Source organism: Pseudoliparis swirei, chromosome 8 (assembly GCF_029220125.1).
Source record: "Pseudoliparis swirei isolate HS2019 ecotype Mariana Trench chromosome 8, NWPU_hadal_v1, whole genome shotgun sequence".
NCBI lineage: Eukaryota > Metazoa > Chordata > Actinopteri > Perciformes > Liparidae > Pseudoliparis > Pseudoliparis swirei.
Genome location: NC_079395.1, coordinates 10,115,520 through 10,129,207, shown reverse-complemented (window position 1 = coordinate 10,129,207; position 13,688 = coordinate 10,115,520). Strand labels below are relative to the sequence as shown.

At 41.8% G+C, this 13,688-nt stretch overlaps 1 protein-coding gene across 2 annotated transcripts; it reads left to right on the top strand.

Annotated features, from left to right (window-relative positions):
* The first annotated feature begins 1,013 nt into the window (after nt 1–1,013).
* On the top strand, nt 1,014–13,528 carry fggy (FGGY carbohydrate kinase domain containing). 2 transcript variants are annotated; one of them, XM_056421248.1, is made up of 16 exons: nt 1,014–1,091; nt 1,395–1,588; nt 2,046–2,157; nt 2,593–2,744; nt 3,349–3,437; nt 3,764–3,879; nt 4,048–4,176; nt 5,506–5,609; nt 5,909–6,016; nt 6,346–6,407; nt 7,293–7,452; nt 10,134–10,208; nt 10,872–10,992; nt 11,178–11,272; nt 12,436–12,497; nt 12,897–13,528. In XM_056421248.1, the coding sequence occupies exons 2-16, from the start codon at nt 1,406–1,408 to the stop codon at nt 12,976–12,978; spliced, it is 1,650 nt and encodes a 549-aa protein (XP_056277223.1). In that variant the 5' UTR covers nt 1,014–1,091; nt 1,395–1,405; the 3' UTR covers nt 12,979–13,528. The 2 variants fall into 2 exon arrangements, with proteins under 2 accessions (XP_056277223.1, XP_056277224.1); XM_056421249.1 differs by lacking the exons at nt 1,014–1,091; nt 1,395–1,588; nt 2,046–2,157; ... (2 more) ...; nt 3,764–3,879; nt 4,048–4,176 and adding an exon at nt 5,283–5,424.
* Nucleotides 13,529–13,688: the final 160 nt, after the last annotated feature.

The window sequence follows — 13,688 nt, the reverse complement described above, 5'->3', positions numbered from 1 at the left end:
GTTTTTCTCAGTTCTTCATCTCTGCTCATCATTCCTGGTCCAAACACGCTGATCACAGCCAGCAGCGTTTCCTTTTGACAGCTGTGCATCCCATCGAAGAGAAGAGCCCAAGAAAGGAAAGTGACCAGGCGGGATGCAGACTAGAACGTTTCACGATTAAAGTCAGAGTTTATGTTTTTGATTATTATCTGTTACAGTAAATCATATCCTTCAGCTTACATATGAGTGGTTAGTAATGTATGTACACTGGCTTTGCTCATGAGGTCATAGACCTTTTGAAAGGAGACATTTTGATTGAACATCTCAAGTGTACTTCATAACATTACACATCGTAAATCATTTAGTTTAGCTTGTTCCAGAGCCCTTGCATGCATTGTGCTCAACATGTTATCATCTTAACTTGTCATATATTGACACTTTGTCAGGACCCTTGGAGTCACTTTCTGAGACACTGGGTATCTTCGCATTAAACTATGATTCCACTATGCTTCATTAGACACAGGGTTAATGTTGTGAAGAAAAACAAACAAACACTTGCTTAGATTTAGGCAAGTTAATATATGGAATCAAAACAGATTTCCCACTGTTTTTTGTTTGTCGGTTTGTGTTAATATTATTCAATTCAATTTAATTCAGTTTATTTTATAGACACCATTCTCACAAATTACAAATTTGCCTCACAGGGCTTTACAATCTTGAACTGAGTTTTATTGAGGAATATGCATCATAAGAAAAATAAGCTCTTAAACCTAGATGTTCACACAATTACGTTCGATAAACAAAATATTATTATTCTTAGTAGTAGTATTTTGTGTTGCAGGCATTTTTTCTATGTCCCAATTGTCTTCTCAAAATCTGTTTCCTACAAACATCAAATGATAACGGTGGATGGACAGAGAGGGATACTTTATAGGAGCACATTCATGGCGTTTACTGGATTTTACACCGCTCAGCAGGAAAAAAAGAAAACATAAAATCGACTTTACCCTTTTTGTCCCGTTTCGCGTTCCGTCGCAGCCACCGTCTCCGGCTCAAAGTACGGAAACTCAAAAGGGATATTTTGTGCGGTGAATTAACATTTTGATCTCCAGGTAAGTTCGTATGTGTTGTTATAACGCTTGTGCAAAGATCCTCCGTTCTTGATAACATCTTTTTTGAACGTTTTTCTGTGCAAAACATGAATACAACATATCTGTTGCTGTGCTGTAGCGTCTGATTCTCCAAAACATACACACTATTAAATGCAAATGTATACATACTTTGATATGTGTTTCGTTTAATCTATTTCGAAACAGTCCATTACATGTTGACGTTGACACTGTAACCTGGTTAATAATGAACTTCTGGGTCCTCTGCCCGCTATTCCCCCTCCCCCTCCCACACTCTACATTCAGCTCGTCTCCTCATGGCAGAGGTTTACTATGTCGGGGTGGACGTGGGCACTGCCAGTGTGAGGGCTGCACTGGTGACCAGGGCTGGCCTGGTGATGAGCACTGCAGAGGAGACCATCAGCATCTGGGAGCCCCAGTCTGACCACTATGTCCAGTCCTCCACTGAGATCTGGGAGAAATGCTGCACAGTTGTCAAGGTAAGTTACTGGCATGGTGACTTAAAGCACTGGTTGGTTCCAGGCCTTTAGTTAACATGCCCACCAAAACCTATCGATACATTCCCATCCTATCCTCTAAAATACATGTCCACCCTATCAGAAACATGCCCATCTTATCAGATCTTCATTTAAATGTATTTTTTAACAATCTACTTTTTAAGTAGTTTAGCTGCTTTACCAACTTTCCACAAAACCCCTGGCAAATAGTCTAGACAAGGAACATTTTGGCAGGGCTATTCAAACAGCCTGATCATTTGTTGAAGTAAATCAGGGCCTATATTCCGATTGTTGTAAATATTTCAGTGTAACACACACACCGCAATTATAATGCAGTGACTGAATACCTCATACATATCCTCCTAGTCTCTCCACAGATATTACTCATGTATACAACCATTGGCCTAATGACAGGTATTATATTTGATATCTGTTCCAGAGCGTTACCCAAAGTGTTGAGAAGAGTCAGGTACGAGGGATCGGCTTTGATGCCACCTGCTCACTGGTGGTTTTGGACCAAAGCTTCCAGCCTGTGGCAGTCAGTCAGGATGGTAAGTGAAATATTTATTTTACTTGCAGTCTAACCTTTGTACTTCAGGAAAACATAATGTATATACACTAATCTACACACTATGGGTTATTAAAGGTGGAATGAATTGTGTTTTTGAAATGCTGATTGTAACATTTTACTAGAATGGATTTTTACTTTATTGATCCCTGAAGGTAAACCCCCCTCCTCCACTACGAGGTCAGAGGTCAGGGTCAGCTACATAGCAGAACCAATGGAGTTGGTTGGGATTCATATTATTTCCAATGGTAGTCTGGTTAAATAACTTTTAAAATGCCTTCTAGATAATAATAATAATACAGTCTGAGTTTTGATCATAATCTCCTCATAGACCAATTTAGTCTTAAAATATTTGTTATATTTACATTTTACTTCCACTATAACCAGATCCTCCCCCTTCCTCTCCTGGCTTTCCCAGGTGACAAACAAAGGAACACGGTGATGTGGATGGACCATCGTGCTGAAGAGCAGGCCACTCGTATAACCAACACGTGCCACAGGGTCCTGAGAAGGGTGGGAGGAGTCATGTCACCAGAGATGCAACCCCCTAAGCTGCTCTGGCTCAAAGAGGTGAGAGGTGACCGAGGTCACCACAGGACCACTATTCTCGATACGCCGCTCTCTGTATTGGCTGCTGGTCATCGTGTGTGTGTGTGTGTGTGTGTGTGGGTGTGTGTGTGCTGTGGTGTTCTAGTTTTTCATCCATATCCACCTTTTTCTCAGGAGGTATCCAATAGATGGAGGCTTGCTGTTAAAGGGACAGTTCACCCCATAATGTATTAATGTAGGTTGTGTTGGTGTAAGATGTCTAGTTTGAAAGATATCGGTCTGAGAGTTGTCTGTCTTTGCTCTAATATATTGGGACAATATATCTGGCACTCGGCTTGTGGTGCTTTTAAAAATTAGTCTCTGTGAATCAGTTACTCAAGATAAACCACATGCCTTGTTGTGATCAGTTTCATGTTGGAACTATAGTTCCTTCACAGACATCTCTCTGGCCGATAGCCCAACGCTCACACCAAAACAATTCAGATTCATGAATAGCACCACAGAAGAGGCAAAATGTGCCTTTTTGATTTTGGGGTGAACTGTCGCTTTAAGGTCTGCCAGTACATGCATGTGCTGTTATTAGTCAAGGTTCATTGGCACATATTTCTTTTGTGGTTATAATCAGAATCTAAGAGAAAGCTGCTGGAACAAAGCTGCTCACTTTTTTGACCTCCCAGACTTCCTGTCGTGGAAGGCGACGGGCTCTTTGACACGGTGAGCTTTGTTTGATGATTGAATGATGTTTGAACCCTTTTATCTGTCTTGTGCAATTTGTGTTAGATACATGGAATTCAGAGTGGGATTAAAAGAGTTAACCATTGACAGTGACCTACAAATTGTTGTTAGTATATTTTACAGTATTCTAATGATGAAATGATACTAAGCTCCTGAAATATTATCTTTGTATCCAATGTTTGTCTAAAATAAATAATGGGGTTGTCCTATTAAGCAGGATATTCAAAACTATGAAATGTGTCTTTTATTATGGACAAAGTTTTGTTTTTACTTTGGTCTTCTCATCTGTTGGCAATGTTTCACAGGTCTTTATGTACTCTGGTGTGTAAATGGACTTATTGCCCTCCAGATGGATGGGATGCTGATTTTTGGACCAGCATTGGACTCGAGGATCTCCTGGAAAACAACTTTTCTAAAATAGGTAAAGAAAATTACAAACGGGTTTATAATTAGTTATATAATTAGTTATATATTATATTGAATGAAAACAGAAAATATTGCTCAGTTTGTGTTGTGGTCTTTACAAACACATCATCTCCACAAATGTTCCTTTGTCATTATTGAAGCAGTGCTGTGTTCTATCATCCAGGCAGCGCCACTTGCTCTCCAGGGAGCACACTGGGAGACGGCCTCACCCAGGACGCAGCAGCAGATTTAAACTTGGAGCCAGGAACTGCAGTCGGTGCTTCTCTCATTGATGCTCATGCTGGAGGCCTTGGTATTCACCTGTTTATTGAAACCAGTCTTTTTCTGTCAAATATATCAATTTTTTCCTGAAGTGTAAGGCTGCTTTGTAGGTCCCACATGGCTTTGAACTTTGAACATCTTTTAAACTATAAACTCTAATAACCGTAGAAGAGGACATGGGTCATCAGTAAGGTGCCCAGGGAACATTTATGTTGACCAATCTTGCCAGACCGTATTACTTCCAGAGGGAGGCAGAACCTTCAATGCGTATGTCTAAAGTTGTCATTTTGTTTTTAATTTGGTTCTGCACTTAGAGCGGAAAACATGTAGACGTCTCTCCACTAGGAAGCACAATGAGAGAAGATAAGGGGCTCGCCAGCACTAGATTTCACTCTCAGGGAAATGTAAATATCCACAGTACGTTCTTAGAATAGCAAAGTTGAAATATTTCACCTGGCACCTAAGGAAAGCCATTAAAGTGTCCCAAAAGCAAATAGTTTTTCCTTCTGTGATAAATGTCGGTAGATTTAAAATATTTAAAGTGCACACATGTTGTATTTTGGCCCGTTGGTGGTGCTAGATAAAAGGGCTGATGTCTCGGGAAGACGAATATCATTATCTAGGATGTTCATGGGACTCTGAGTCCTTTTTCCCCCATTTTTTGGGGGCGTTTTTGCTTTTGTAGATCGCTGACCGTAGTAGTGATACAACAAGGGAATGACTTGAAGTCGGGGTTTTACAATATCCAATATGGATATTAGACTGCTATCCCACTAAAACACTCCCTACTTTGATAGTTTGGAAAAAATTAATTAAGATGCAACAAATAAAAAGTCACTTATGAATGGTGCTGTATCTCTGTATGAACACTTAGTTATCTTCCGGTCAGCATTTGACCATTCCTGAGGTTCAGAAATCCTCACCATCTGGTTTATCTCTGGGAGATAAACTGCTCATGAACTCTGCCCTCTGACCTCTGGCTGTGACCTCTGCCTATCACACATTGTCCTATCAGTCCGAGGCTAAAACACTCTGCACTTTTAGTAGTCATGCATGTCACAGTGATGTACACCCCCAGCCCCCTCACAAAGATGAACCTTCCACCTTAAACTCAAACCAGCTTGACAAACATTATTCCAGCAGTTAGTGTCACTTCTGAATTCCATGTGACGGTTAAAGGAGCGCTTCAAAAGGATTTAAAGCTTTTCATCTGCAATTTGTCTCTGACTGGGCTCGAACAGGAGTTCTGTGAACTTTGTATCGGCAAACACCAAAACATGTTTGTGTGTTTTTCCCCTGCACATTTACATGTGTGATGGTTATGAAATCGAATTAAAGTGTGTAATGTTGTTCTTTCCAGGTGTGATAGGTGCAGATATAAAAGGCTTTCAGTTGCCCTGTGAGGACCAGCCGCTCACCTCGCGCATGGCGATGATCTGTGGAACATCAACCTGTCACATGGCGGTGAGCATTTTACGACTACATCTTACCCGCTGTCGCACGTTCTGAAAAATACTCTTACATATAATATAGTTTTGATAAAGTAGGAACTCCATGATGAACTTTCTGACACTTTCACACCTTTTCTTAAACTGAAGGTGAAGTGAAACAACTTACAATGATACGCAGATATGCCCGCCATTAAAAGTAGTCTGATAAAAATGTAAACTACAGCTGTACCTATATATTTGTATGTTTCTATGTTTGCCAGTGTGATATACTTTGCAAACTAAAACATCCCATTTTTGATTCTTGTGCGTCAGATCAGCAAGCAGCCTCTGTTTGTGCCCGGAGTGTGGGGGCCCTGCCTGTCGGCCATGGTGCCCGGCATGTGGCTCAACGAGGGGGGGCAGAGTGCTACAGGAAGGCTGGTCAGTTCTCTGTCCAGCTTTAACCTTTCTTCTTGCATGTTGCTCTGCAGCAACATGCAAGAAGAAGGGATACATGTATACAATCCATGTTGAGATGCACCCACAAGTCACACTGTGAGCAACTGGCCACACAAACAGCAGTTTGTCTGTTCTATAATGGTTTAAGCTCCAGTATCTCGACATGGGAATTTGTGAATTGACACTTTTTACCAATAATTACAAATGGTTGTTGAAGCACTCAAAATAATCAACAAATTGAATTATCACAGTCATCATCTGTGTCATCTGTCATTCTTTCTGTTAAACTGTTTTGCCCTCTCCACCCTCAGATTGACCACATGGTGAAGGGCCACGCCGCCTACACCCAGCTCCAGGAACGGGCCCAGCAGAGGTCAGCTGGAGCATTTAGTGCTGCACCGACCGAAAGCCTTCTAGCACAGCTGTCATCACTGTTTAGCTGTCGGAAAATATATTTTAGTCAGCTTTGGGAAGGTTAGAAACTTAGTAATGTTGTGTACTTTATACCAGCTATTCTCAACCATTGGTGGGCAACAGAGCGCCACCTAGTGGCCTGCGGATGTACTGCCAAATGGTTAAATCAAATAAATAATAAGTTGGACTATGGACTTTACAATGCTAGTTATTTTAAAATCCAAATTTGTTCAACATTTCAAATGAAAAAAACACAGTAATTCACAGAAAGCATCAGAACAATGAGCAGCTCCTTGTGAGCGTCAACCCGACACATCACGCCACATGTGTTTTGCCACTCGTAGCTAGCTAACGTTCCCTCGGATCCAGTGACACAAAATCAATTTATTATCATATAATAGAGTTATTGAAACAAAGAAAAGTGATGAATGATGCAAAGCATGCGGTGAGGAAATATGACCCTGATTGCATTACATTAGGATCTATGATGGCAGGCAGTGATGGGTAAGCAGAATATTTATTGTGGTCCTCTATTTATACAATGCGACTATTCAGTGGAAATTGCAAATTAAGTTATTCAATATTTACTGGTTTGAGTTTCTTAACATTTACTGAGAATCAATTATGAATGCTCTGGTACATTGTTCACTCTCGCCCACTGACAGGGTCGACTGGATCACTCATGAGCCAATGATGATGTCTTTAGTAACACCTCTGCTTTTCCTGGTATTTCGTTTGAAAATATCTTCAGTAATAAAAGCCTCCAGCAGTGTCCACACAACAACGCCTTTAGTGTTCTCTCATCCGACTGGGTTCTTCATTTTGCTGCTGTTATTTGTCCTAGATTTCCCCTTACTGACGAGAACATCTTCAGCTACCTGAACAACCACCTGAGTTTGATGGCTACTTCTGGTTCTGTTGACCTGCTGGGCTCCAGTCTCCACGTGTGGCCGGATTTCCACGGGAACCGGTCGCCCCTGGCTGACCCAACCTTGAGAGGCATGGTGAGGGGACACGAGTCAGGGCTCCACGTGACGGGAAATGTTGTTGACCGCACTAACCTACGGTTCGCTGATCATTGCAGACCCTCCTAACACTTTTAAGTTTGCTTAAGAGGTTGATTGTATATAATTGTTTTATTTAACAACTAGCAAAATATGCTTATTTGCTTTCTGTAGGTGAGTTGGATGAGAAGAAAGACACTATTGTCATATTGAATAGTGTCAATGTTTTTATACATATCTATATTCTTTAAAAAAAACACTGCAGCGAGCTGAAGCAGCTATCTTTACAAAGCACTTTCAAAGTTAGATCTTTCTTTGTTTGCATCTCCTGCTCTTTTAAATCACACTGATAACATTCCCCAAATACTTCACAGGCGTATTATGTAATTGCAAATAATTAACATGGTTGTTTCCAGGCCATATCTGTAGTTTCAGAGAACTGTTGAGTTTTGTCTCGACTGACTAAACAATTCAGTCCCTCAATGTTGTTTGTGTTGGTGAATGCACCTCTCTGGTGAGTGTTATTCAGCACTGATACATTTTGGACCTTTATGAAGGACTCATTACTAGGGTTGGGTACCGAAACCCGGTGCCAATATGGTACCGGTTCCAATACAACCGGTATTACCCGGACCGAAACGCAACGCACATTTCGGTGTTTCTTTCCGGTGCCTGAGCCGATTAAAATTGAAAAAAACTATTGTTGTGAACTTCTCTGGTGACTCCGCCCTGTCAGCAGGTTACGATAGCCTATCATTTAACTTTGACAGCGGAGGCTGCGCCTGCAGTGTTGCCAGGTCCGCGGTTTTCCCGCGGAATTGGGCTACTTTTGAAGTGTTGCCGCGGGTTGAATTTTTTGTCCGCTGGTTCGGGTAGACCTATTTTGCATGCAAATTACATGAATATCTTTAAATAAAAATCCATATTTTAAATGAAATAATTTATTTATACCCAAATCCTACCAAACTGACTCCAGATCAGCACGTACACGCCGACTCATCCGCGCAGTGCCTTCGATCTCCGCGACCTTGTCCGTCACCATGGAAACATTGTCACGTGACATCTAAGCACTTTGGTGCTAGTGACGTCACGGAGCCCCCAACCAGAGTCTGTAAGTAGAAGTGATTTCCAGCAAAGCAGCAGGGATTTGTGAATCTCACAGGAGCGGTGGGCGATAGGCGGTTCAGAATCGCCTACACGGGAGGAGCGATTCATAGGCGAGTCTGATTATGAATCGCGACCTCCCCAACGGGATGGGACGGTTTGGCGAGAATCACCTCGTGTGATTACTCCTACACCCCATCCCGGGGTGGGTTTGGTTCTGTGGGATTCACAAATGGGGCCCTTTTAACCCCTTAGTTTAGTTTAGTTTAGTTTATTTCGATCAGCAAAATATACAACAATCAGAATTCAACAAAAGAAGAAAGTGGCTGACCGAAAGGGTCGAGGCTGAAGCTATCTAGCTTATAAGTGCCCTAACCTATGATTTCTCAAAAAAACTTATTTCAAAGAACCATATATATATATATATTAGTGCTGTGAAAAATAACGCGTTATGATTAAATTACAGGATTAATTAGTTAATTTTTTAAACGCATTTAACGCATGTGCAGAATGAGCTTCCAATCCGTCTGTTGTTGGTCGTCTCTACAGCAGCATGTCATTCTGTCTCTACGTGTCGCGTTAACACGACTCCGATCTCTGTCGCGCGCGCCGCAGAGCTCCGGTGCGCGCCTGACGAAAAAAAGTCACTTGCGCCCCCCCCATCATGAAGGAGTTATGCTTAGGACACTAACATGGTTAGCAGCGGTACTGGACATGGACTTTAAAAGCAGTGTATATGGTTTGGCACGGGCATATTTTGAGTTCTGATATTGGGCTGGTTTTTGGGCTGGTTTTAATTGGCCATTGGGCTGGTTTTGTCACACAGACCTGGCAACCCTGGCCGTGTGTGACTACGTGAGCCCGTGTCGAGCACACCAGCGTCAGGCTGGGCGCGATGGGGAGACCGTCACCGGTCCCCCTGAACACGTGGAGACCGATTATGACGAGCAGCCTGAATTTAGATTAGTACCGTAACGTTGATTGCAAGTCTTGCATTCATAAAAGTAGGCCAAGAAATAATAAATTAGCCATTATAACCATGCTTAAGCTAGCTCGTAGCTAGCACGAGCTACGAGCGTGACAGTCTGCTAGCAGATGTGTTGATGTCCAGCGGTCCCGGCTGTATACCCGGTGTTACCGGGAATATAATGACGGAGGAATAAAGACCATGGGGCATCACTTTGTTTCAGTGTAACTCTCGCTGTCAGAAGCAAAACTATATTTGTCACGTGTCATCTTCAGTACCTCTGATTGGTTGTTCTCTTTGCCCATCAACACAGTGACAGGATTAACCCTATAACGTCTGCACATGACAATACATATCACATCATATCATGGAGAACATATATTGTGTATGTTAACAGTCTGATATCCGTTGTTTGTCAGTGCTCCATGATAACGGCTTCTACAGGGAATATGGCCAAAGAGGTTTTTAATGTCCTCATTGTGCGTTTAAAAAAAAAAAGTATCGGTTCAGGCACCGTTTAGGCACCGGTATCGTTTTAAAAGAACCGGTTTAGCACCGGTATCGGAAAAAACCCAAACGATACCCATCCCTTCTCATTACTGTGTTGAAGGTGATTGGACTGCCACTCTCCCAGACCTTGGATGACTTGGCCCTGCTCTATTTGGCCACGATACAATCCCTCGCTGTGAGTCTACTGTGTTTTATTTGTTTCAAGATGGTGTATGATTTTCTCTGCGCCTCAGTCTGACAACCTAGTACCTTTTTAAAGTAGTGATTATCAAGGGTGGGTCAGTGTCACTATGTTAGGGGGTCTGCGATTTGCTAGTTTTCTATCGATCACAATATTGTGCTGTATCATTAAAAACTGCATATCGTCAGATGGGGACAATACAACAACTATATTGTGTCCATTGCTCCAACCCACTCAAGCTTTGGACCAATAGAAACTGATGCTTGACTTATTAGCCAGCGAGCAACTAGTGAGCGTGGAGAAATATTTGAGATCTATCAAGTTACATTTTTAATAGGAAAAGAGTGGCATCTGATGACAACACATCCTTAATATATGGACAACAAAGTGGTATAAACCTGACATAAATTAATAAGGGGTTCTTGTTAACATTATGGAACAGATCTGAACTAGTTTAATTGTAATAAGCATGAGCTAAATTTGTGTTTTATTGATGATGATGGTGATGATGATGATGATGAGGGTTCTTAGAAAATGCACTCCCCTTTAAGGCATCCCTGGCCGCAAAATACAGTTTGAGAACCCTTAAAGTGTGAAGGAAGGTGTATTTGTTAACTTGTAACATGACTCCCCTTAATTCTTCTTCCCTGGTTCCAGCTTGGTACTCTTCAAATTCTGGAGGCCATGAAAGAAGCAGGTCACGACATCAGAACCCTCTTCCTGTGTGGCGGCTTGAGCAAAAACGCTCTGTTTGTCCAGATTCACGCCAACGCCACCGGTATGAAACACTAATGAGGCTGATGACTGCTTTGATATTGTAAATGACAGTTAAGCTGAATAGAGATTTATCCAAAAATGTTAAATAACCTAGACTTCCCACATTGTGGGGACAACATTTGTTCAACAGTGTCTCCCATGGAGGCTTAAGCTAAATCCACTTTATGCTCGTCTTGTCCTGTTCAGCGCTGCCCGTGGTGCTGCCAGACCAGACGGAGGCGGTGTTGATTGGAGCCGCAGTGCTGGGTGCATGTGCCTCACAGGACTACAGCACTGTTCAGGTGTGTGAACTTAGGTCACAAAGGTGACTGAGGCATCGATAGAACAGAGTTCATTATTTTGGTTCATTGTGGCGCAAATGATTTGGAATATCCTCGTGTGCTTTTACAGAAAAGTTATTGATGTGTTTTTAAATCTCCACATTTAAATACAACTACTGTCCAAAACGGGCCACTGCAGATGAGTCAACTCTATGAAGATTCCAGGGAAATTTGATGCATAGGATTTCGTACTATATTACAATATTTAACTTTCTTACAAAGATATCACAGATTCTCAAAAGTTACAATTGTCAATTTGTTTACTCTTCATCAAAAACTTCCCTGGAAATCTGTTGCACATGTACAGTAGTATAGTGGAAACACAAGTGGTCCTAGTTCTGAACATTGCATGAGAGAGTAGGTGCTGCACGTTGTTTTGTACTTTGTGTGTGTTGCATTACACATATTGGTTCCTCCCAACATTATAACATGTTTTTATACGTTTTTAAAAAGGATAGTGTCTTTCATTGGAGCCCTTCAGCCTTCTAAATGTCCACTTCTTCAAACCACACACCTTCAGTTTGAAGTGCAGACTTACTTTTATAATGTTTTTTTCCCCCCTAGATCCTAGACATTATACTGTTGTTTCCTCACTGTGTCATACTCCTCATGAAGATTAAACTAAATCCGTGATGTTCCCCTTTTAAAAAGTCTTTATTTTGCAATATATTAAGCAGTTAGTGAAATATAAAGTGTATGGCTCCGCTCGCTTCAGCTGCAGAGAACATTTGTCGCACAATGTGTTTAAGATATAAAGTGATGGTTAAATCTTTTGCTCAGTCGAGCTGTCATCCCTCACTGTCTCAGGACCAGAGCTCGGAGCAAGCCTTTAAGCCAGATATACTAAAAATAAGATATTATTGTTTAGACTAGGCTGCACCTGTCAACTCATTTCAGCCGTAATCACAGCAGGCAGTTGTTGTGTCTGATCCTCTGAGCTGCACACGGTCAAGCGGCTGGATGTTTTAGTCTCAGACAGCAGAGAGGCCCTGCCCTGCATTAGTCATACGCTCAGAAACCACTGCAGTTGGCTCGTGTTCATACTATAACTGGGTCGCGGCTGGAACTGAATGTGCATAACATGATTTATTGAGTGAGATTTGTCTTTTCAATTTATGTTTTAGGAGGCAATGGAGAGAATGGCTAAAGTGGGGAAAGTTGTTCAGCCTGACTGTGAGCTTCAGAGGTGAGACAAAGAGAATTATATTTTAATATTGAGTAAAAGTAATAATTTCTGCTAATGGTGTCTGGGATAGAAATATAAGTGAGTAAAAAAAAAAAATCAAGATTGTATATCCCAAAAAATGTTTTCAAACAATAAATTTTAAAAAAAGTCAACCCTATACTTTAATTCCGTTTATTCATTTACATATTATACATTTGTCCTTTTATTTCTATTCGGAAGCTTTGCTTCTCAATGTTTCAAGCGACCCATAAAGATAGCGATTCAAGCGAAGTCAGGTCGTGAGTTGTGAGGCGACTTCAGGATATAACTCAGTCGGCATATTTAATTCCAAACTAAAATAAATACACTTCTACGCAACACATTTGTGTCATTATTTTCGTCCGTTTATGCTTTCCCCAGCTTCTACGAGAGAAAGTACAAAGTGTTCCTGCGACTGTTCGCCCACCAGAGGGAGTACCAGGCCCTCATGAACCAGAGATGAGGCTGCTGGTGGGAGGCAGCGGAGCTGAAACTGTCTCTCTCTGACGTCATAGGGATGACATCCACACACTGGAGACGAAAACAGAAGTCTTGACCTTGCTGCTTTTCCTGATATAAACTGTCCAGTTAAAAAATTCTATCAATAACCTGAAGGACATCGGCGGTCGGAGGCTGAATATCTGTCGGGAGGTTTTGCTCGGTTCGGTTTCTGTGAGTTTAGACTTCATTACTGCAGGATTTCAAACCACCTGGCAGATGGCAGTAGAGAAGAAGACCTCTACGGACACAAGCTGCTGGAGCTGGTCATGGCTGTCTGACTTTTGGATCCCCAGCTGCAGTTCTACCCAGGAGGAAGAGGAGGGGATGCAGCAGTGAATGTGACATCAGCAGATACGATGACTCGCAGCTCGGCTCTTTCCTCAGCTCAACGCCACCGAGGACCGTCTCCTTGTCCTCTAAATAAATAATGAAAATGATAAAACTCTGCTCGTACCTTTCACCACTCACTCCACCCTAATGTGTTTTGAAATACAATTCATTTTTAATCGGCTTGTCCTTTTGTTATGTCCGAAGTGTATTTGATCTTCTTCTTCCATTTCCTGTTTGTGTTACCTCCACTGACCCTAACCTCTTCTGTCTGCGAGTCACAGAAAGGATCCTGTTGCAGTCCCCAGGAGCAAAGTTGTTAAACTCTTCTCTGACGCTGGCGAC